This window comes from Lytechinus variegatus, chromosome 17 (assembly GCF_018143015.1).
Source record: "Lytechinus variegatus isolate NC3 chromosome 17, Lvar_3.0, whole genome shotgun sequence".
NCBI classification, from domain to species: domain Eukaryota; kingdom Metazoa; phylum Echinodermata; class Echinoidea; order Temnopleuroida; family Toxopneustidae; genus Lytechinus; species Lytechinus variegatus.
The window spans coordinates 5,940,576-5,962,967 of record NC_054756.1 but is presented as its reverse complement, the minus strand read 5'-3'; the positions used below and the strand labels follow the sequence as shown (position 1 = coordinate 5,962,967).

Here is a 22,392-nt window from a genome sequence, read left to right as displayed (position 1 = left end):
TGTTAAAGTTTTAAATTCAATAAATTTCAAGCACTTTGCTCTCTAAATTTTACTTAATTTATTCAAATATGAATATTCTCAGCCCGGAGCACCCCGGTTTAAAGGAAATAGTTGTTTTTATGTTCTATCAAACCAATGGAATTGATCGAAATTTTATTTCAATATCAACATGAGAGAATGACATCAGGTTAATGCAGAAACATTGATAGAAATATCAAAATGTATAACCGTTTACTTGAGAATACGTTGTATCCATAATGCGAAATTTCATTTATTTCAAGATAAAATAGAAATGTCAATAAAAAAATCCCTGGTTAAGGGCCGTGATAAGAATCGAACCTCGGACTTTCACGATGTAGTCGAGCGCCTATGGAAAAAAATACAAGTCTACAAAGAGTTTCCAAGAATACATACATAATTTCCATTTATTTTCGAATAAATCAACTGCTCACGGGCATAGGTGCATTTCAAAATGTCTAATCGGCGCCAAACCACTCGGCCCTTCCACAGAGGTGCCGTGAATACTATAATCGATTAGAAAAAGATAAACACAAAATTGATTAAAAAAAAAAGATAAACACAAATATGATTAAATAAAAAAAGCAAATCATGAAATATATATTTTTTACTATATCATAATAAATCATATCTTTAATGTTGAATATCAATCTAATTGTTTTTTTATTTGCTTAAAATGAGAAAAATAGGAAACATTCACGTTATTGAATATATTTTTCCGCTCCCCCCCCCTCGTCCACATGGTTCGTTGTTAAAAGCATAATTGCATTGACGCCCAATGGCGACAATGCATTGTTCTTGTTCCATATTCCTATTCCGTAATCTTCTTCTTCTTCTTCTTCTTCTTCTTCTTCCACCAAAATCCCATTTGTTTAACACATGGTTTTGTTAGCTCTACCCTGGCTCCGTCCTCCATCCAAATTCAACCAAATTTGGTAGACATGTTGTCCAGCATCTCTAGTTGTGCCTCTCGTCTTCCAATTCCAAAATCACTCATGCATGACCATCCAGGCGCCATTTTGTCAATTTCAAGTCCATTTGCATACCATTCTTCATTCTTTCATATCTCAGTTATCCTGCATGCTAAAGACTTCTAACAAATTGCTATAGATAGTCCAAGAGTTGCTCCGTCATCTGCGACGTATAAATTGACCTTCAAAATGCCATCTTCATGCCTTAAATTCAATTCAAAATAGCCTTCCTTCAAAAACTTCATATTTATTTAAATGTAAAGTCAAAAAATCGTAAAATGGCCATAATTTTCTTGTTTTTATTCATTTCGAGCTCATATATTCAGGAGTTGATTACAGTATCATATCATACATACTACTCAGTTTTCACGCATCACTGATTTTTCGTCATTGAAATAGCGCCCTCTAAAGTTTCAAAAACACTTACCTTTGAATGCTCCTCATTGCGTCATGCATGGCCAAACCCGTACCCTTTCTTGGATTTAGGGTCTTCAAGATATGCCCTTTCATGCCATTTAAAAAAATATATACCTTACAACTGACGAAATATCTGAAAAATGCTCCCCAAAATCAGCAAAATACCCCAAAAGGCACTTTAATGCCAGCACAACTTCAACTTGCTCTTATTTCCTTATTATTGAAGCTTATTCTTTCTAACTTGGCAGATATGAGTATTGATATATACTTCAACAATTCGTTAATGTTTTGTAACAGAAGCTAACAAATTGCTGAAGTCAGCTTAAAATTATTGTGCAAAACCTTCATTTTTAATGTCTTTCTTTATATGGCATTTACTTCGGCCTATTGCCTCCCCACAAATAAAAGTGGTATCAATGTCACCGCATTGGAATACTCTTTCCAGTGATACCAAATACGACATAGGTTACAACAGAAAATTTCAAGATAAGTCAATCTGAACATATGGTATACTGCTTGCTCACAATGCACACATTTTCAACAACAACGTATGGGGTGCCAAATGGTCTAAAAAATTTTACTCGAGAATGTAACTTCCTATGGACAGTGAAATGTGCTAAAATCCAATTTGATTAACATGTAATTTTTGTTAGTCCTCCCCTGCCACCGTTCCTCATCCAAATTCATTCTAATTTGGTATTGGTAGACATGTTATCCATAATTAGTGACCATAACTTTCTCTCTCTCTCTCTTTCTTCAGTGGCCACATGGTCTAAAAATGGACGAAATTTGTTTGACTCGAGAATGTAATTTCCTATGAAAAGCAAAATCTGCCAAAATCCAATTTAACATGTAATTTTTGTTAGTCTTCTCCTGCCTCCGTTTCTCATCCAAATTCATTCTGATTTGGTAGACATACTGTTCATAATTAGGGACCATAACCTTTAGAAATAGCGCCTTCTATTGCAAAGTCTTGAAATAGTTAAATTGCCATAACTTCCTTGTTTGAATTTATTTTGGTCTCATGTTTTCAGGGTTTGCCAATTGTATCATTTCACATACTCCAACTGTGTTTTACGCATCAGTGATCATTCCTTTAAGAAATAGCGCCCTCTAATATTTTGAGAATGTATATCATCTAGAGTTTTCTCTTGATCTCCTCCTGTTTCTTGCCCTCTATTAAATCAGAGGCGTCAATGCATGCACATCGTTCTGAAACGATTGCAGTTCTAGTTACACTATAGAAACGTTTACAATTTTATTATTAAATTTTATTTAATATGTCCGATTGTTCGTGTACAGCTTTTCTAAAAACGTACGTTTTATGAACTCTTTGGCACAAACACTGTAAGTCACGTTCACATAGTGTCACGTGGATACCAGAGGTAGACCTGTACGCTACTGTATTTTATATAGGTAGCCAACATTGTTTATTATTTTATACATACCATTTAATAGAAGAAGGAAACATATCGCTGAATATTGTGAACTAATAAGTTATGTCATTATGGAATATATATTTTTATTAAAGTGTTGAATACACCAGACTTTGATGGGCACTTGAAAGAGTTGATATCATTTAATGACTATTAATTTGTTTTGTTTTTTGAGGAATGATATATCAATTTTGACAGACATCACAGTCATTGACGAGACACTTCATACAATCACAGTATGGTAATATATTACGTGTGCACTTTTTTCCATGGAGCATACCCAATATTAGTGTAATCCAACCTTCCCTTTTTCTGTGTAAGATGACATAAGAATTAGAGGATATCGGCTAAATTACTTTATTTTTTCCGGGGGGGGGGTGGGTGGCACAGCCGGCCCGTCCCATGCCGTCCCCCCTCAACCCCCCCCCTGAGAAGCAAAGTTGAAATTTGTAATGTAAAAATGCCATTAAAACAGAAGTGTGCCCCTTCCCCCACCTCTTTAAAGTGAAAACCTCTTTTTTATTGTTTTTTTGCTTGTCAATTTTTTTCGGGGACGAAATATCATAAATTTTTATTAACCCCCATTTTTTTTTGCTTGTTAAATTTTTTTCCTCGGAAAAATGTGCCCCCTGGAAAATCTTGAATCCGCCCCTGTCAGGAGACCTATATGCCGGTGGTAAATGGTACACCAAAATATTATTGGCGATGGTTTATACATGTATAGCTCGTGAGAAAGAAGTATCCCTTATTTGACTTCAACATGGCCATAAAATGAACTTCCATTAATGATTTAATAGAAAAGGTAAAGTAGGGGTTGTTGGGTTGTACCCTGACAGTTCGAGAATTACTATCTCATCAAAGGGCTATTTCCCGTCACCTACCCCCCCCCCGCTATTTTACTTTTTGTTTGGTCAGTTGAGTGGAGGGGGGGGGGTCTTCTTTTTATTTGGCAGCCAGTCATACATTGACCGATTTTTCAAATTTTAGATTATGTATATATTTTTAAATATTTTTTTCTTGTCCGGGTTATCGCATTTAGTTGAGTTGAGTTAAGATCCTTTTAGTTGAATTTATACTTTTAGTTATGTTGTTTAGTTTAGTTTACTTCAGTGTAATTTAATTGTTCCGTTTCCTTCAGGAAATTGAGTTTAGATTTGGGTAAATCTATGTTTAGTTTCTTTGAAGTGTGCTAAATAAAAACATTTGGCCAGTTGATTTGGGGAGGGTCCTATCATTTGGCAGCCAGTTATATAAGTGACTGTTTTCTTAAATTTTAGAATATATGTTTTAGTTTAGTCCTGTTTGGGTTATGTTGAGTTTTGTTGAGTTCATGTATATGCTTAATTTTCACATTGCATTTCCTTAACCCCATACTATCCTTAACCCCGGACTAATCTTAACCCTGTACTATCTTTTTTTCGATTCACAATGTCTTTCTTAACCCCATACTGTATCTGCTCAACCGTGGTTAATGCCTTAACCCCGGATTATCCCTCAGCTCATGAATATTGATGATTTTACCATACAGAGCGTGATTAACGTGCAATTCGACTTCTGTGATTGGTTAATGCTTAGCCCTACTTTCCTTAGCCCTGTTTTGTTTTCACACTGCATCTCTTAGCACCGCAATAAGCCGGCTATCCCTGCTTTTTTGCAGGGCCAGATATAGTACCGTACTATTTACCGTGCTAGCCCACTTTGCTAAAACGTAGTGTGAAAACGAAGTGGGCTAAGCTTAACCCTGGGAGATTGGTGGGACTAAGACCCCCCCCCCCCCCCACCAATTTAGGACAAAGAGTACAGTGTGAAAAGCATATAAGTTTACTTCAGGCAATTGATTTGAGTTAAGAATAAAGTTAATTTAGTTTAGTTGAATTCTGCTAAATAAAAATGGCTAAACTGAACTAAACTATATTAAACGAAACTAACTAAACTTATAAAATCTAAGTGAAGTGAACTAAATTGATCTTAATCTAATCTAATCTAATCTAAACCAAACTAAAGTAAACCAAACCAATCGTCAGCCTGTAGTGTTTATCAACGTTGATGGGGTACTCTCTGAAAAAGAAATCAATAAGGGTCACCTCAAATGACCCTGCTAGTCCTATAAAGTACGTGTGTGTGTGTGCTAGATGCGCTATCCATGATTTATGCACAGAAGTTGTTTTTGAATGGCCAAAATCGACCGCGACAAACACCCCACGTGAAAAGACGCACGGGGCACCCTGTGCTCACGTCACAATAATTGACCTTCATTAGGGGAGAAATCATCAAAATTGTGAATATTTCAGGTCGAAGAGGTGTCAGTCGAGTTACAGGATCAAAATGGGAGCCTACTTATCAGAACCAAACGTGGAGAAGATCTCAGATGACGGAACTTGCGGGAAACTTTCGTACGGAGCCTCTGCAATGCAAGGTTGGCGAGTTGGCATGGAGGTCGGTATTGAAAATAATTGAACGAATGAATGTTTGTGTCTTTGTCAAGTTTGTGCACTGTCTCAGTGTCGCTGCGCTGAAGAGTGGTCATGTCTGATTATAATATGAGATAAGAAGAGTTTTGTGATTAGAAGTTTAGTTTCAATTTAGTTTTTTTCGGATTACGTTACTACAATCCAATTAATGTCAACGTCGAACTGAGGATGGGAGGTCGGGTGTCGGGACACTTTTTATTTTTGAACTAGGCCTAAGCCTTCTTTATTATTGTCTTTGGATTAGGCCCTACAAAAATATGAATTCAGTACATGATGTAGTTGTTATCGACTTCTAATTTGTTCTCTAGGATATTTCCTAACATTTTGTACTGAAAATTGATGAAACTTTGCTTGTAATTTTTTCCAAATGGCTTTCTAAATCTAAAATTGATCGTCCGGACACACGACAACTGGGTAGGCCTAGCCTAGGCTATATGATTATTGATACGCATGCCTGAGGTCGATATAATATGAGCAGATGAGACAAAACGAGGCATTGACATTGAGACAGGTCATTTCGTATGTACATGTACCTAAAGTGCTTAATTTCTTTCCATCCATCCCCCGATTAGCCTTGAAACTGGTGATTTACAACCAGCAGCGAGGTCCTCATGAAATAATATGCTGCAGATTTAAAAACATCGCATGCGCATTCGCGAGGGTTGCAGCTCCGACCCTTGAGCATGCGATGTTTTGAAATCGGCAGTGAATATGAATACTTTACATGTGCATGATGTGACTGTGCAGTGTGAGGAACTCGATGCTGGATCTACATGTAAGTAGGAGTGGGCTATAAATGGGTTATTTTTGGTTTTACCGTGGGAACAGTTTTTTGTGTTCCTTTTACCTTATCTCAAAATGAAATGACAATATTTTTTGTCTCAGGTCCGAGAAAAAAGTGTGCCAGGCTAAAATCCAAAATGGCCGCCAAAACCCCCCAAATCACAGTTTTGGCCACAACTTCTTCATTTGGTGGTCTTTTTCTCTGGTTTTGGTGTCTATTCATATGTTGTTTTTTTTTTCGGGGGGGGGGGGGGTAGGCAATTTGTTTTTCCTATGATTAGCACTTTTAAACCATTATTTGTAGAGTTAAAAGGTAATTATACCTAAAATTGCTTGTATAGATACATAATGATGTGATTGGGGGAGGTATTGTGGGGGCTGGCTTGAGGTGAACAAGTATGACCATTGTATTCTGCCAATTATAAATATCTTCATTTTATTTTTATTTTCACCATTTTAATAGTGTTATGACCTGGATGGGGTTGGGAGGTTTGGGGAGGAAGACCTGTGGGTTATGGCTATTAAGTTAGCCTTTTCCATACCCAGGCAGCCTCTCCAACTCTCATCCATATCTTATTTTCTCTATCATGTACAAGTTTGATCGATCTTGTCTTGATCTGTTCGTATTCTTTGTTTTTTGAATGCCAAATAAAATAATAATAAAAAAATTCAAATTTGTATAGCCTTTTTCAGCCAAATGTAGGTTTTATTGTCCTGGAGTTCTTGGATATTAAATGGTACGAGGTCAACAATAGCAAATACTGCTTTTATTCCTCTACTATGGGTTTTACAGATATTTGTGAAATATACCTTATTAAATAATAAAGGTTAATTATCCATAGGGGCTATACAGTATACAATGCACTGTTACTGTATACTTCACTGCATATATTCATGCATTGACCACCTTGTACTTGTACTTGTAAATTTCCTTCCTCCGGTCTACGGAGATCGGCGGCAAGCCGCAGGGTTCAGGTCCTTTCTAGATGATTTTGCCGGCATAGATGGATTTTTAGAATGTACCTTAAGCAGTGACATGTCAAAGAGGAAGCAGAAGAAGAGGGCAGGGAGTGTGAGGGGAAGAGAATGGAGGATGCGAGTATGAGGGGGTCATTTCCAGTGAAGTCATTTAGGATGGATGTAGGCAAGTCAAGGTTCTCAAGATGCTGTAGAAGGTTTAGACGCTGCGTCAAAAAGACTGGACATGAGGCAAGAAAGTGGGTAGTGGTTTCTTCCTCCAGAGAGTAGAGCTTGCAGGTTGGGTCTGGGCTCTTTCCAATGGTAACTAGGCGTCGTTGTGTGGGATAAGTGGACGTAAGCAGCTGAGCACGTAAATTACAGCTGATCAATAGGTGGTTTCAGACCGCCTCGAAGTTCGCCAGTTCCAGGTATTCTCTGATCGGGAAATTTACCCCGATCAGAAAATACCAGGTATTTTGGTAATGTGAAAGCAAACTACGCGTAATTTCCCCGAAAGAAAATACCCGCTAAATAGTAGGTACTTGGCGAAATTACGAGAACTTTCGTGGGGATTTTTCCAAGGTCGCAGGTATTTTGGCGATGTGAAAGCAAATTACGGGAACTTTTATCCCAGCGTGTCGTTGGGCGCGGCGGCGTGGGTGGCTGCTGGGCAAGTGATTCAATCTCCCGCCTTGCCTGCTTATCAGACCACACTGCGCATGCTCGTAACTTCGGGAACTTATCCCGAAGGATGTGTTTCGGGGCGGTGTGAATGCAGGAATAATTAACGGGTATTTTTTAGCCTTAAAAAGTTCTCGTAATTTAACGGGGATTCTTGTGATCGAGGCGGTTTGAAACCGCCTATGGATGGGTTGGTAGGGAAGAAGAATTCATTGTAGGCGCGCGGTGTGAACGGACGTGTTTTTCTTAGCTCTGCAATTCACAGGATTTTCTCCTGTTTTTTAACCTTAGAATTTTGCTTTTTCGCAACATTTTTAGCTTGAAAAGTGTTCTTAATGTTTTTAGTACCAGCTGAATCGTGCAGTTTGCGCTTTTATCGAATTTTTAAAGTATGATTTTATGAACTTTGAATTGCAAATTTACTGCATCACGAACACAATAACCGCCATCTTGCCTCCTATACATAGTGTGTGGAGCGGGAGTACAGCATGCACGGCACTATTCACTTTCGACGCGTTTTCTTGGAATTTTATCACGCTTTTAAACAATTTAATCATTTTCATCGTGTCGTCACCAGTTTACTTTGTATTTGGCTCAGTTTTGGTGTCTTCTTCGTAATTTGTGAATACTATTAGCATCACTAATAGTGGCAATTGCCTAGCGAGTCTGAATTTCCCGCCACTGGCCCCATCTTTGATCTTTGTCGGCCTGAAACATGAGCAACAAAAAGGATTTTCTGATCACATTGCTAGCAGGAATTGGAATCTTGCTGGTGCATAACACTTTCATTTATGAGCAGCTGACACTAGTGACAGGGTCACTTCATCCCGGCTTCAGGGACCATTGGCCTCTCCCCACTCCAGCTACCTGTAGCACGGCGAACCGGGTGAGCTCGTTCCATTTTTCTATTATGCATGATTTCCATTATGCATGATTTCCATAAGAAGAACATACCACTTACAGCCAGGTCAAGAACTTATATGTTTCTTATTCTAATCTTGGCAAATGACATTAATATGAACCCAGGGCCCTACAATTATAAGCCCAAATTTCCTTGTATAGTATGCAAAAGAGCAGCTAGATATGGGCAACAAGCCATAGAGTGTGAATCTTGTAACTCGTGGTTCTATCGTGCATGTATTGAAATGAATGAAGAGATATATAAAGTATTAGTTGAACATCCATCGTACTCGTGGACCTGCTGTAACTGCGGCCTGGTCAGCTTTGATTCCTCTTTTTTCACATCTGACATTGAAATGCAGAATAAATTTGAACCTCTAGCATCACACAACCATTTGATACTGATCACAACATCTCACAGTCAAGTGGAAGTGATTCCTTTTTAATTGGACCTCCCACCAGTGAATCCACACCAAACAAAGGAAGGCAAAATAAAACCAGCAATCCAAGGAAGAGGGTTCCACAGAAGCCAAAATCCTTGAAAATTCTGAATATGAATTGTCAAAGTCTTAGATCGAAAAAATCTAATTTCCTGACTAATTGATGATAAGAACCCTGTTATTATTGTAGGAACTGAATCATGGTTAAATGGTGACATCGCCTCGGGGGGATATTTCCACCCAACTTTCAAGTCTTCAGAAAAGACCAGGGTTGGCAATTTTTTTGATTTTTTTAAAAAAATCAAAAAAATCGGATTTATTTGATTTAAATCAGATTTTTTTTATTTAAATCAGATTTTTTTGATTTTTTTGATTTTTTTAAAGTTCCTTTGAAAAAAGGTAATTATCCCCCCCCTTACTCTTACAATGACATCAATATTGATGTTATACATTTCACTCCTAATATTGTTCTTAACCACATATCTTGTAATTAAAATCCAGTAAAAATGGACAATTAAAAATAAATTTGAGGAATCATGTATCTGAACTTAATTCTCTCATACATAGGCCTATGAAGGAATATTCCATAGGGAATTCCCAGTGAGTAGAGAAAATTCCCCTCTGGGATTTTTCATTCAAATATTTAAAAAAATCCAAGAGAAAAAATCCCTTATCAAAACTGCCAACAAACCCTTTGCCAATTACTAGTATTCATGTATATTGTAAGAGAAATAATTCAAATCAATGATTTTTTTCAATTAGTCACAACTTTACAATAGTCAAAGAGAGACTACAACTGTATATGTTAAGGATCTTTTTGATAAAAAGCTCTTCTCTTGCTACAGATATAGATGCAAAACTCTCAGTTTTGGAGAACAATATAGGAGATAGCTTAGTCAAAGGGTGACTATACTACATTCTGTTACTGTGATTTTTTTACATTAATCTACAATTTTTATTCCCATATTCTCTACAAAAAAATCTGTTTGATCCATGAAGTATGAAAAAAAATCTACTTTTAACTTAAAGGATAAAAACTGCAAAACTGCTTAAATTACAACATATGTATTACAAAAAGAAGTATTTTATTTTAAATGAGACACAGCTTACAACTGCCAATGATTGTAACTGAAGTACCTGCATCTTAACGTTAAAATACAGTGTTAAATGTTTATTCTGAGTTTTGCAAATTGTTGTTATAGAGCTCTTTCCATTATTACATGCAGATACAAAACTTCCATTATTTGTAGCACTGAACATAAAATGGGCTGCAGTGACTTAAAAGGTTTATAAGAGAAAGCTTTTCTCAACAGTCAAATTATGACTGTACTACATTATGTTAATGTGATTTTTATAATTATGTTATTCAAAACATCAAATGTATGATAAATGTAACAATACGAAATAAGAGGCATGTTAAATATGTTGATTACATGCAGGTATCATTTTTTATTTTACATGACAGAAGTAGTTATGTGTAGGTGAAGGATCAAAACTGGAAAACTGCCAACAAACCTTTTCTCATCGACTTTTATATATTATTTTTTTTTTTACAAACTGCTCTCTGAAAAGTCTTTGGATTATGTGAAAACTTTACGTTAAGAAAGAAATTGACTCATAATAACTGACAAAGAATGTAAAATTTCAGAAGAAAAACTCGACATAATTTACAAAAAATGAGTACCTATTGACAACATACATCTGTAGTTTTTAAGGAATTACCTGATTTTATTAATTTGATTTTAATTTGTTTTAAGTAGATATGAAGACTTTGTTGATCTTTTATTGATATAAAGTTAATTCAAAGTTTTTCAGTTGACTTGAAGAATTAAAACTGCATTGAACAAATACTTTGTCCATGATTTGTACATGTTTCAATGGAAGTGATTTAAATCAATGATTTTTTAAAAAAAATCATGGTGATTTAAATCGCGATTTAAATCACGATTTAAATCAACGTGATTTAAATCCGCCAACCCTGGAAAAGACAGGCAAATAGGCTCGCATGGTGGTGTCTTTATAGCAGTCAAAAACACTCTTATAGCCACGGAAGAAAATAATCTGGATGCCAATTGTGAAATAAAATGGATCAGTATTCATATTACAGGTCATAAAACAGTGTATATAGGTGCATTCTATCGCCCTCCATCAACTGATGCTGAATACCTGAAAGAATTAGATTTGTCACTAACCAAAATCCCAAAATCTGCATCTATCTGGCTACTTGGAGATTTTAACATGTACCTAGTGTAGATTGGAACACCAATTCGATACGTCTTGGGGGTAGTCATACGACAGTAAGTAAACTAATGCTCGATATTGCTGCTGATTTTAACTTGACTCAAATCGTCAACCAGCCTACGAGAGAACTTAACATTTTGGATCTTTGCTTTGTGTCACACCCTGATTTAGTACTAAACCAGCAGGTCATTGCTGGAATTAGTGACCATGATATAGTTGAAGTTGATATGAAACTTACTGCAAAGCTAATCAAACCTCCCAAGCGGAAAGTATTCCTATACAAGAAGGCAGAATTTGGTAAAATATCTGAAATCATAAGTGAATTTGATAGATCATTAAGTGAGGAATATATCCGATCGTCAGATGTTAATAAACTATGGGCTGATTTCCAATCAACTCTCCAGGCAGCCATAGACAACTATGTCCCCTCCAAACTTAGCTCCACCAGGTACAGCTTACCATGGGTAGACCGTTCCATCCATCGAGATATACGCCGAAAACAAAGACTACAATAAAGCCAGAACATCTGGCAGCAGCAAGGATTGGGAAAGCTTTAAGTCCCTACGCCGCCTTATAGATAGGAACATTAGTAAAGCCCATAATCACTATGTAAATAATGTCATAGGAGAAAGTCTCAAAAGTGATAACACTAAACCCTTCTGGAAATTTATGAAGAACACCAGACAAGAGGTATTTGGAATCTATTCTCTCTGTACTGACGGTAGAATGGTATCAAGTGCAAGAGGCAAAGCACAAGCACTTAATCAACAGTTTTGTTCTGTTTTCACTGAGGAAAACTTGGATGAATATCCTGATCTAGACCACCCTAAATTACCAGATCTGCCAAAACTTACCATAACAGTAACAGGAGTTCAGAAACTTTTGGAGGATCTGCAACCAAGTAAAGCAACAGGACCAGATCAAATCCCAGCCAAAATACTGAAGAGTTGTTCTTCTCCGGTATTTCAAAAGATCTTCCAGAAATCTGTTGACACAGGGATTGTACCAGAAGACTGGCTTAAAGCAAATGTCGTCCCAATCTACAAAAAAGGAGAACGTACAAACCCCGAGAATTACAGACCTGTTTCACTCACTTCCATTCCATGTAAAATCTTGGAACATATTATCTTCCGTCATATCAAGGATCATTTGGATATATCACCCATCATCAGCATGGATTCCGACAAGGCAGATCATGCGAAACACAACTCGCAGGCCTGATAGACGACCTAGCAAAAATCCTGGACAACAGGAGCCAAGCTGATCTCATCATACTTGATTTCAGTAAGGCCTTCGACAAGGTCCCTCACAGAAGATTGTTACGCAAGCTTGAACATGATGGTATTAACAACATTAACAACAGCCTTTTTCACTGGCTAAGCATGTTTCTTACCAAGAGATATCAGCGAGTACTCCTGGAGGGAGCTGAGTCTCAGGAATCTCCAGTAACATCCGGAGTACCTCAAGGGACGGTTCTAGGGCCTTTGTTGTTTCTTATCTACATAAATGACCTACCGATGATGGTTAAGTCCAAGGTCCGGTTGTTTGCTGACGATTGCATAATCTACAAGGAAATAAGAAAAGAAGAAGATACACAAGCTCTTCAGGAAGACATCGACTCACTATGTCGATGGGAGTCTCAATGGCAGATGTCATTTAACCCGTCTAAGTGCTACACCATGCATGTTAGCCACAAAGTCAAACCAATCATCACTCCATATACAATGAAGGGGAAAAGGCTAGAACAAGTGACTCACCACTCATATCTTGGCCTTGAAATACACAAGGATCTCACTTGGTCTCATCACATAAACAAGATTACAACTAAAGCAAACCAAATGCTGGGTATCATCAGAAGAAATCTCCATTCATGCAACCAATCAGTTAAAGCCACGGCCTACAAAACGCTTGTCCGCCCACGATTAGAGTATTGTGCTGCAATCTGGGACCCATACCAAGCTACCAGTAAGAGGAGCATCGAGGCTACTCAGCGTCGGGCTGCTCGATTTGTGGTGAACAATTATGACAGACGATCCAGTATTACAACCATCCTGTCCAACCTACAATGGGAAACCCTTGAAAATCGTCGTACCAAGCTCCGCTTGATTGCCATGTTCAAAGAGGTTCATAATATCACTCCGTCGAATATCAAGCTTCATGAGTGGCCTGGTCCAACACGACGGCAAATTGGACCTAATATATTAGAAACCCCTTCATTTAATAAGAACTGTTACCAGCAGCCATTCTACCCAAGAACAACCAGGGAGTGGAACCTATTGCCACCAGATCTGCGCAGCATTTCAAATATAAATACCTTCAAGAATAAGCTGGATGAAATCAATGTAGAGGAGCTAGTTAAAAAGGCCCATTTTAAAATATAATTGAGGAAACAGACCCGTTCACACCGACTGCGCGGTATAACAGCCACCAGGCAGTGTTTGCGCAGTATCCACCAGAACCAGAACCAGAAGGGTAGAGTAACGATATCTTGGGAAGCATTGAGAGGTTACTCCAAAGGCTGAGGGATGAGAATTTCTCAATGCACACTCTGGCTTCTTCCATTTGGGCATCATACACTCTGCTTCTGCACAAAGTTTTCCAACAGTGGTATGAGAAATCTTCAGATAAGAGAGATGTGAGTGAGGGAAGGTTGTACTTGGACAGCAGCTTATTCCAATAGATGATAGTAGGAGTCTTGGTGGAGAGGGCATGGAGGAATGAGCGAAATTCAAATCTACTATGATCAATGTTGAAGAGTTGTCCTATCAGAAGAAAAGTGTTCAGTTCAATCTCTCGGGAGAGGTGAAGTAGGTCGGTTAACAGGAATACAGAGATATTGGGGGCAGATCTGGGTAGACCCAACAGTTTCTTGAAAAGGGAGTGTTGGGCAGAATCAAGTTTGTTGAGTGAGGATTGAGTGAAACACAGGAGCTGTGAGCCGTAAGTCATTCGGGGTAGGCAGAAGGTTTTCCAGAGCTTTGCAAGGGTGTGCTGCTGTTGCTACCGATGATGGCAAAGAGGGTGTTGTATCCCTTCGTGATTATGTGTTGAGTGTGGTCATACGGAATGGTTGATTTGATGATGCCAAGATGGGGATGATGAGAGACCTCTCTGATTCTGTCACCATCAATGAAGAATTGGCAGGGTGAATGGATGCTGCACTTTGACTTGAAGACGAGGATGGCACTTTTGGAGGGATTGATGGAGTATTCCCAATGAGTGGCGTATTCATCTGCGGCATTCAGCATTTGCTGAAGTTCAGTGGGAGAATTGCGAGAAGGGCAACATCATCAGCAAGGATTATTACACCTGCGTACATGTATCTATTCTGGAAGGTGCAGCCAAGTCCCTTGTCCCGGAGAGTCTTGATGAGGCCATCAATGAATACATTGTACGTTGGAGAGAGTATTCCTCCTTGTCTGACACCCTTGTTTAGTGGAATGAAGGGACTGACAGAGCCTTTCCAGGTGACACGGCTTGAAGCACCTTGGTAGAGGGCATTCAAAGTGGATTGTATAGAGGATGGAACTGGTGTGTCTTGAAGTTTTGAGAAGAGGCCACTATGAGAAACAGAGTAGAAGGCTTTATTTGCATCCAGGAGGGCAAGATAGGTAGGGTTCATGGCAGATATATTGAGTTTGATTGAGAGTTGGAGGGTGAGGGAAGTCAGAGTACATGATTTTCCTGCCTGGAACCCAAATTGAAGCTTGTCCAGGACATTGACAGAAGAGAGAGGCTTTTCAATATGGGGCTTCAGAACGTTCTCCAGCAGTTTGGACATGCAGGAGGTAAGAGAGATACACCGGTAACTAGATGGGTCATGTATGGGCTTACCTTTGCCTTTGTGCAAGGGGATTATGAGGGCATCTTTCAGGGAGGAGGGGAAGTATCCAATTCTGATGCAGGATTGAATGAGAAGTAGAAGGAGTCTGCGAGTAGTAGGTCCAGAGTGCTTGACATGATTGGAGGTTATGTTATCCGATCCAGGGGTTTTGTTTGGTCTGAGTAAGGCTATCGCATTGTATAAATCTTCCAGGGTTAGAGTAACTTGTTGAGGAGCGGAGGCGGTTCCAGAGTGGAGGGCGGAGTGTGGCGAGGAAGCTACCTCGGAGTGACAGGAACTAGAGGAATGAGAAGGGGCGGAGGGAGAATGATTAATGTCCTGGTCTTCTACAGGGGTTTCCGGTGGGTTGATAGAGCAGGCAGAGAACATTGAGAAGTATCTATGCCATCCTTCGATTGCCTGCTCTCCAGTGAAGCGTGTGTTTTCGTACTCTAAGTAGGCCAGATTTTGATTTGGGCATTACTTGATTTTTGCTTGTTGACTAGCTTATAGAAAATCGGAGCGTTGCGAGATTGGGCATCTTTTATCTCCAGTCTTGTGTTGAGTTTAACCTTAGCAGAGGACTGCCTAAGGGATTTGCGGAAGTTCTTCTTGGCGGTAAGGTACTTGGATTTGAGTGAGTTGTTGTTTTCTGTAGGTTTGCCAGCATTCCTCCATGCTTTCCAGGAAGAGAGGGAGATGGCATATGCTTCGCCCACAGCATGTGACCATTCTTGTTTACCAGACCTTTTCTTTGAATTAATTTTGTGTGGAAGTTCAAGAGAGAGAGAAAAAAGCATATTCTTCTGAAGGATGTTGAAGATGGAGTCAATGTCTATGGGGGAAAGCTCCAGAGACTCTAAATTGAGGAAGATCTTGGACGACAAGGAATCAAGAGGGATGGTGTATTTGTCACGGATGATAGCAGAGTCAGAGGGCCAAGATATGGAAATGCGTTGAATTCCTTCAGCAGTGGGAGCAGAGGATGATGAGGCGAAGACTATACCAGATTGGTGAGGAGGGTAGAGTGACACAAGAACTGGCCGATGGTCAGATGTGTTAAGTGGATGCTCTTTCAGGATTGCTGGGTTGCTGAAGAGGCTAGAAGAGTGAGCTGGTACTAAGAAACCATCAATCAAAGAGGTGCGTGAACCGTCATCTGACATGAAGGAATACAGCCCCTTTTGGCTCGCCTTTTGTAGGAGACTGGCTAGACCATTTTCGTAGATGAATTCGTTGAGCAGAATAGCAGATTTCTTTTTTGGTAAAGGACGAGATATGTCAGCAGGTCAATTCCAGCCAAATGTTGCATTTTTCCATTTTCAAAAATTTCTTTTCTGAGCAATTTTGTTTATACTGTTTATAAGTATACAGTTTAAGGTTTACAAAAACACACTTATATTTACTATACCCTCATTCATTCATAAAATACACAATGTACACTCCGTTGCATTGTGGTACTAAGATTTCATAGAAAATGTACAACTTTCACCCATCCCTGGCTCCTGGCAAGCAAAGGCTGCTGATGAAAAATTCCACTGTCCATGTGACCTCCAAGCTATAATTTAGCATTAGCTGTATTGTTTTACACGCTGCAGTTAAACTGTGAGGCACAAAATACATTTCAAGGTGTGTATGTTTGATGTCCCATAAGTCACAGTTTTGAGCATTAAGTTTCCCTCATATGCTGCCATAGACTCCTGGAGACAAGTATTGGACTTTTTTATCTACCATAGTACATGCTTGCTTCAACAAATCAAGCAGCATCTGTATTGGACTTGAAATAGCTATACTGGGGGGACATACATTTCAGTCCCATAAGTCACATGTCCCATAAGTCACATATACAGTTCGTAAACCATGCCACCTTAAAGCTGTCCATGACAGCAAAGAGAGAGACAAGAATGCTTAAAAGCTGGAGAACAGTATGCTGTCAGAAAAAACAGTCTGAATATCATAGGCAGTGCATTGAACAACAACAAAAAAGTTTGCATTGTGTGCCCAGTCCAGAAAGAAGGAGAAAACTGAATATGATCGCTAAAATGCAAAGCTGAGTGCAGGTAAATTGGGTTTGTTTCACCCTAGCTTTTATTCATTTTTTAGGTCCAGATCATTCTCTTGGTTTTCTTGTCCCCTTGGAGTATGCATCCACTGTTTTACATATGATGTGAACTTGGTATATACATGTAGTTCCATGGAAACTATTAAAACCTATGTCAATGTCCCATCAGTCACAAATTTTGTAGTTGAGCGACCCTCTGGATCCTGTCAAAATAAGAACACCAGTCCTCAGATGCATTTAAGGCTACCATGAGCAGAGCTATTCAAGCCCCTGTAAATGCCCAAAAATTGTTCAGAAGCTTGCAATCAAGTTTTCTCAGAATCATTCCTGCCGCCTGCCAATAGAAAGGAACATGCGCATTTAACGAGGACCAAAGGGTGGTGTCACAATGTCATGAACATGGAATCGCCGGTTCTAAACCTAGTCGCAGCTGCATGATCGTCTTACACATTTGTATTTGCAAAAATGGTGATGTGTGTTGTCCCTGGTTGTTACCATCATTCTGATAGTCGTAAAAGGGCACTGGTTCATAAAGCTTTTCGTAACTTAAGAGCGACTTTAAGAACGACCGATGATCCTTGTGGTAAATGTCATCATAAATTGGCAATGTTTTAGCATATAAGAAAGGATCACTAGTCATTCTGAAAAGTTGCTCCTTACTTACAACAGCTTTATGAAATGGCCCCAGGTTATTTTGTTTAGAACCAGGCTGCCATTACACCATGACAACTAACATCACTTTGGTACTCTATAAATGATGATGTCCTTACAGGCATTCAGAATTTCTATGAAAGAGATGACATATCAACCCAAGCAGCTGGCAAAAAAAGAAGTTGTGATAGGGTGCATCCCCATGGTATATTTTTAACCAACATTTTTTGTATTGCCTGAAGTGTATAGTTAATGAATCTTGATGTTCCCTTTGTCAAATCGTGTCCCATGGGGTTCCAAATTGGCAATTTTTGGCGGCCATCTTGGATTTTTCATGAAAATCAATTATTTTCATATTTTTTGCACAGACAATGGTAAATCTTCCATGTAAATGAATACACTTTTTACTAAACAAGTATACATGTACGTGCAGTTTAGATAGTAGAAAGCGATTGCAACCGTTTTCTAGACAGTCCAATTAATGAATTTTAAAAAAATTTATGCCAAAATTTTAATATTTTTTGTCAAAAATTTGCCTGTGCACTGATATCCATCTGTTTTATCATAAACATCAACAGCTAATGAAAAATATGAGCATTTGACACAAAATAGAGTATATTAACAAGAATATTGATATACTTCATGGCAGCATTAATGTCTTAATTTCTTACATGTAATACACTGTAAAGGTCATTTTCTTACCATACTGTATGAGACAGATAGAGAAAAGCAACATTTATTTGTCCCATCTGTAACAAATATGTCCTATCATTATGTCCCATCAGTCACAATTGAAAGTATGTACATTATTTCTAATTGTTCATTTTTCATCTGTTTGCTAAATATTTACATGTATGATTGTAATTGTTTATTGATTATTTTGTACTTATTTGATTACAGTTCTTAAAACTTGATGACAAGGAAGCTTTTTTTTTGGTTAATGTTCCCTTTATATAAATGAAGTGCATGAAAAGATGTTTCTGCCCTTTGTTGAATTTATTTCTGACACAATGGCATGAATTATTAAAGGTGTCATCTTATTAGGGAATATTTATTCATGCTGAAATTAAGTTTGACTTAAAAAGTCATCGAGAGGAAATGTAAATTCCATGAAATGAGATAGGGTCCCATCAGTCACATTCACTTGTCCCATAAGTCACACACGATTGCACACAACTACTGAAACAAATGAAATGAATCAAGTCCAATTCAAGCACTGTGAGCCCTATCACTAGTTAATCTCCAAGCCCAAATCTAAAAACATTGTCATAAAACTGAGATAGATATAGCACTTTGAACAAAAGAGCCCAATTTGTGTGGTCCATCGATGTCCCATAAGTCACAATGACATTTCTGAATATCTAGCACCCTATGCAACCAAGCTGAAAGCATACATTTTTGTATATAGTAAGTTTAAGTATTCTTCTTACAGTTTAATAAAGTAAATCCATGTTTGTGCAGCTACTATTTCAGATATGCACCTCAGTTATGTGGAAAAAAGTATCAAATGTCCCATAAGTCACAATGGAATTGACCAGCATTGAAGTATCATAACATATGACAAGGCCAAAGGTTTAAAATTAAAATGTGAATATGATTGCTTGTCAGCTGATGTACATGATGAAACCAGCAACGTAAATTACACATAAAAATATATACGTACATCACATATCTAGCCATATCTTCTTCATTTGGAGGCTTTTTTTTACCTGGTTGTGGTGTCTAACTGGCCTATGTTAATGGGGTCAGGTAACTATCATGGTAACATTGATCAACAGCCAATCAGAGCCAAGGAATCCACGTAAGTTACCATTAATTTAAGTTAAAGAGAAATTCCAGTAGTTGCAGTAAACACTGATTTCATGAGAAAGTCTGTAAAACAAGGCTTAATTGTCAGTATATCATCAAGGATCTAGATCTGGTACAGTTACATTAACTGAACTTTGTGAATCTTGAAATCTACGCTAAAAAATGTTCACACCGAAGATCCCCAACACAGATAAGCACACGTGGGACAGTGTATAATTACTGCTTAGAGCGTCGGGCCCGACGCTCTACCCAAATCCTGTTCTTATTTGCTGATTTCTCAGCAATTACACTATTTCTTCCAGAATCCTTTGGCACATGCGTTTTATTTATACAAACAGACACTTAGGTGGTCATTTCATTGGATTCTGTACGAACTCACTTTGATATTGTTACCAAAACTAGCATTTACCTTTAAACATAATGGTAATTTTTTTATGCAACGGGGCCCAGAATAGCTACATGTACACTGTACAGTGTAAATGCCATGATGTGGGGTTAATTACCTTTCTCCGCCCCCTGAATTAGCATTTTTGACAAAACATGTCCTCAGTTTCTGGGACAAAACATGTATATGATCTTCAATTTCTGAGGCATCTAATTCTAAACCTAAGAGCTCATTTCTACATGTACATGTACTATAGTTTAATATACAGGCCTTGTCATGGTGGCCAATGCATTTATGCAGTGCAGTATGTACAGTACATTGTATACTGTACATACATACATGTATAGCCCCTACATATGGATGATTAACATTTTTTTTATTTAATAAGATATATTTCACAAACATCCGTGAAACTCATAGCAGAGGAATAAATGCGATATAGCTCTATGAAGCTGCTTCCTATTGTTGACCTCGTACCATCTAATATCCAAGAACCCAAGGACGATAAAACCTACTTTTTGGCTGAAAAAAGGCTATAAAAATTAAAAAATTTAGGTATAATTACCTTTTAACTCTACAAATAATGGTTTAAAAGTACTAATTATGGGGAAAACAAATTGCCTGCCCTCAAACACATACATGTATGAATAGACACCAAAACCATAGAAAAAGACCAAAGTAAAGGAGTTGTGGTAGTGGCCCAAACTGTGATTTTGGGGCGTTTGGCGGCCATTTTGGATTTTGGCCCGGCACTCTTTTCTCAGACCTGAGAAAAAAAATATTGTTCTTTCATGTTCAGATACATTACAAGGAATAGAAAAAAAATGTTCCCATATTGAAATAAAAAAAAAAGTATTTTTGACCCATGTATAGCCCACTCCTAATCTAAGTCACCAATTTTGATTTATTGTAATTTTTTTAATTTAGGGCCACCGAGAATAAGACATTGATGATTTTGGTGAACCTATAACTGTATCAGGCCAGAAAAATAGCTACATGTACTGTTGAGCACTGATCTCTCCCCTAACTGGATATGCGGGGAGGGTCCTTTGTTTGAAGCCCGCGAGTTCTATTGTCCGCCATACCAGTTCCCCCAAAAGGAACGCGATCGCTCCATTAGCATGTGCATTGTGAGCGATACGCTAGCTGTCTGCACACTGAAGCTCTCATTGCTTTTCATACAAAACTTCATATATTTAAGGTGCCAGAATTCGCAATTTTCTTGAAACCATGGTACTTTCCCAGTATACATTTCGGAAACATAATTTTTAAGGGGTTGGTGTTTTTCTCACCTAAGGAAGAATGGAGTGACTAAATCCTTGACTTGTCTAGGGGTATTTTGGAGGTTTGCCAAATAACATCATAGGATCGACATGGCGAGGACTTTCTAGGTTATGCAAGCTTAACACTGGGCTTGAAACCCCCTTTAATTTAAGTCCACCCCACCCCCCAAAAAAAAAACAAGCGTAACACCGAAACTTTAAAAATATAACTTTCATATTTTACTTCTGATTTTGAATAAATTTTGAGCATTATTGTGTTTTTTCTCTCTATTCAAATAATCGTTTCCATGAAGTGGACTCGCCCTTTAAAGAACAATTTTACCCCAACAGTGATTTGAATAAAAAGAGAAAAAATCAACAATCATAGCACTGAAAATTTCATCAAAATCGGTTGTAATATGAAAGTAATGGCATTTTAAAGTTTCATTTCACAAAACAGTTATATGCACATCTCGGTTGCTATTCCATTATTTTAACATTTTGTGCTTCCGGCAAGGAGGTCCTAATCGTCAAATTCGTAAAAATTGAAATATTGTATCATTCAAACTATAAAACACAAAAGAAATAGTGAGTGAGTGACATCATCTCTCATTTGGATGTAACTGGCTCGTTTATATCACTATTTAAAAAAAATAAGCGAAACTTTGAAATGTCATAACTTTCTTATTTTACATCCGATTTTAATGAAATTTTCAGAATTGTGCTTGTCTGATTTTTCTCTATTGATTCAAATCAACATTTTTCTGAGGTGGATTTGACCCGTTCTCTCTCTCTCTCTCCTTCTGTCACATCGACCGACCGGCCCTCTTCAATTATCCTCTACCCAGTTTGTTCATATAGGCAGCGGAAGCGGGGGGGGGGGATCCTGTCGATCCCCCTAAATTTTAGGTGGTGGACAGACCCCCAAAAATTTATGTTGACAACTTTTTTTATTCTTTTTGCTTGTCATTTTTTTTCCTGCATCCCCCTAAATTCAGGTGGACCCCCCAAAAATCGTTGTGGTCCGCCCTCAAATTCTGGTTGATAACATTTTTTTGATGCTTGTCAGATTATTTCTTTTG

At 38.1% G+C, this 22,392-nt stretch overlaps 1 protein-coding gene across 1 annotated transcript in view; it reads left to right on the top strand.

Moving 5' to 3' along the window:
• Positions 1 to 4,958: 4,958 nt before the first annotated feature.
• LOC121430732 (probable protein phosphatase 2C 21) overlaps positions 4,959 to 22,392 on the top strand; it is a 32,668-nt gene continuing 15,234 nt past the window's right edge. The window contains exon 1 of the mRNA XM_041628106.1: positions 4,959 to 5,278. Within this exon, the coding sequence (XP_041484040.1) occupies positions 5,168 to 5,278 (111 nt within the window). The 5' untranslated portion in view covers positions 4,959 to 5,167. The remainder of the gene's footprint in view (positions 5,279 to 22,392) is intronic.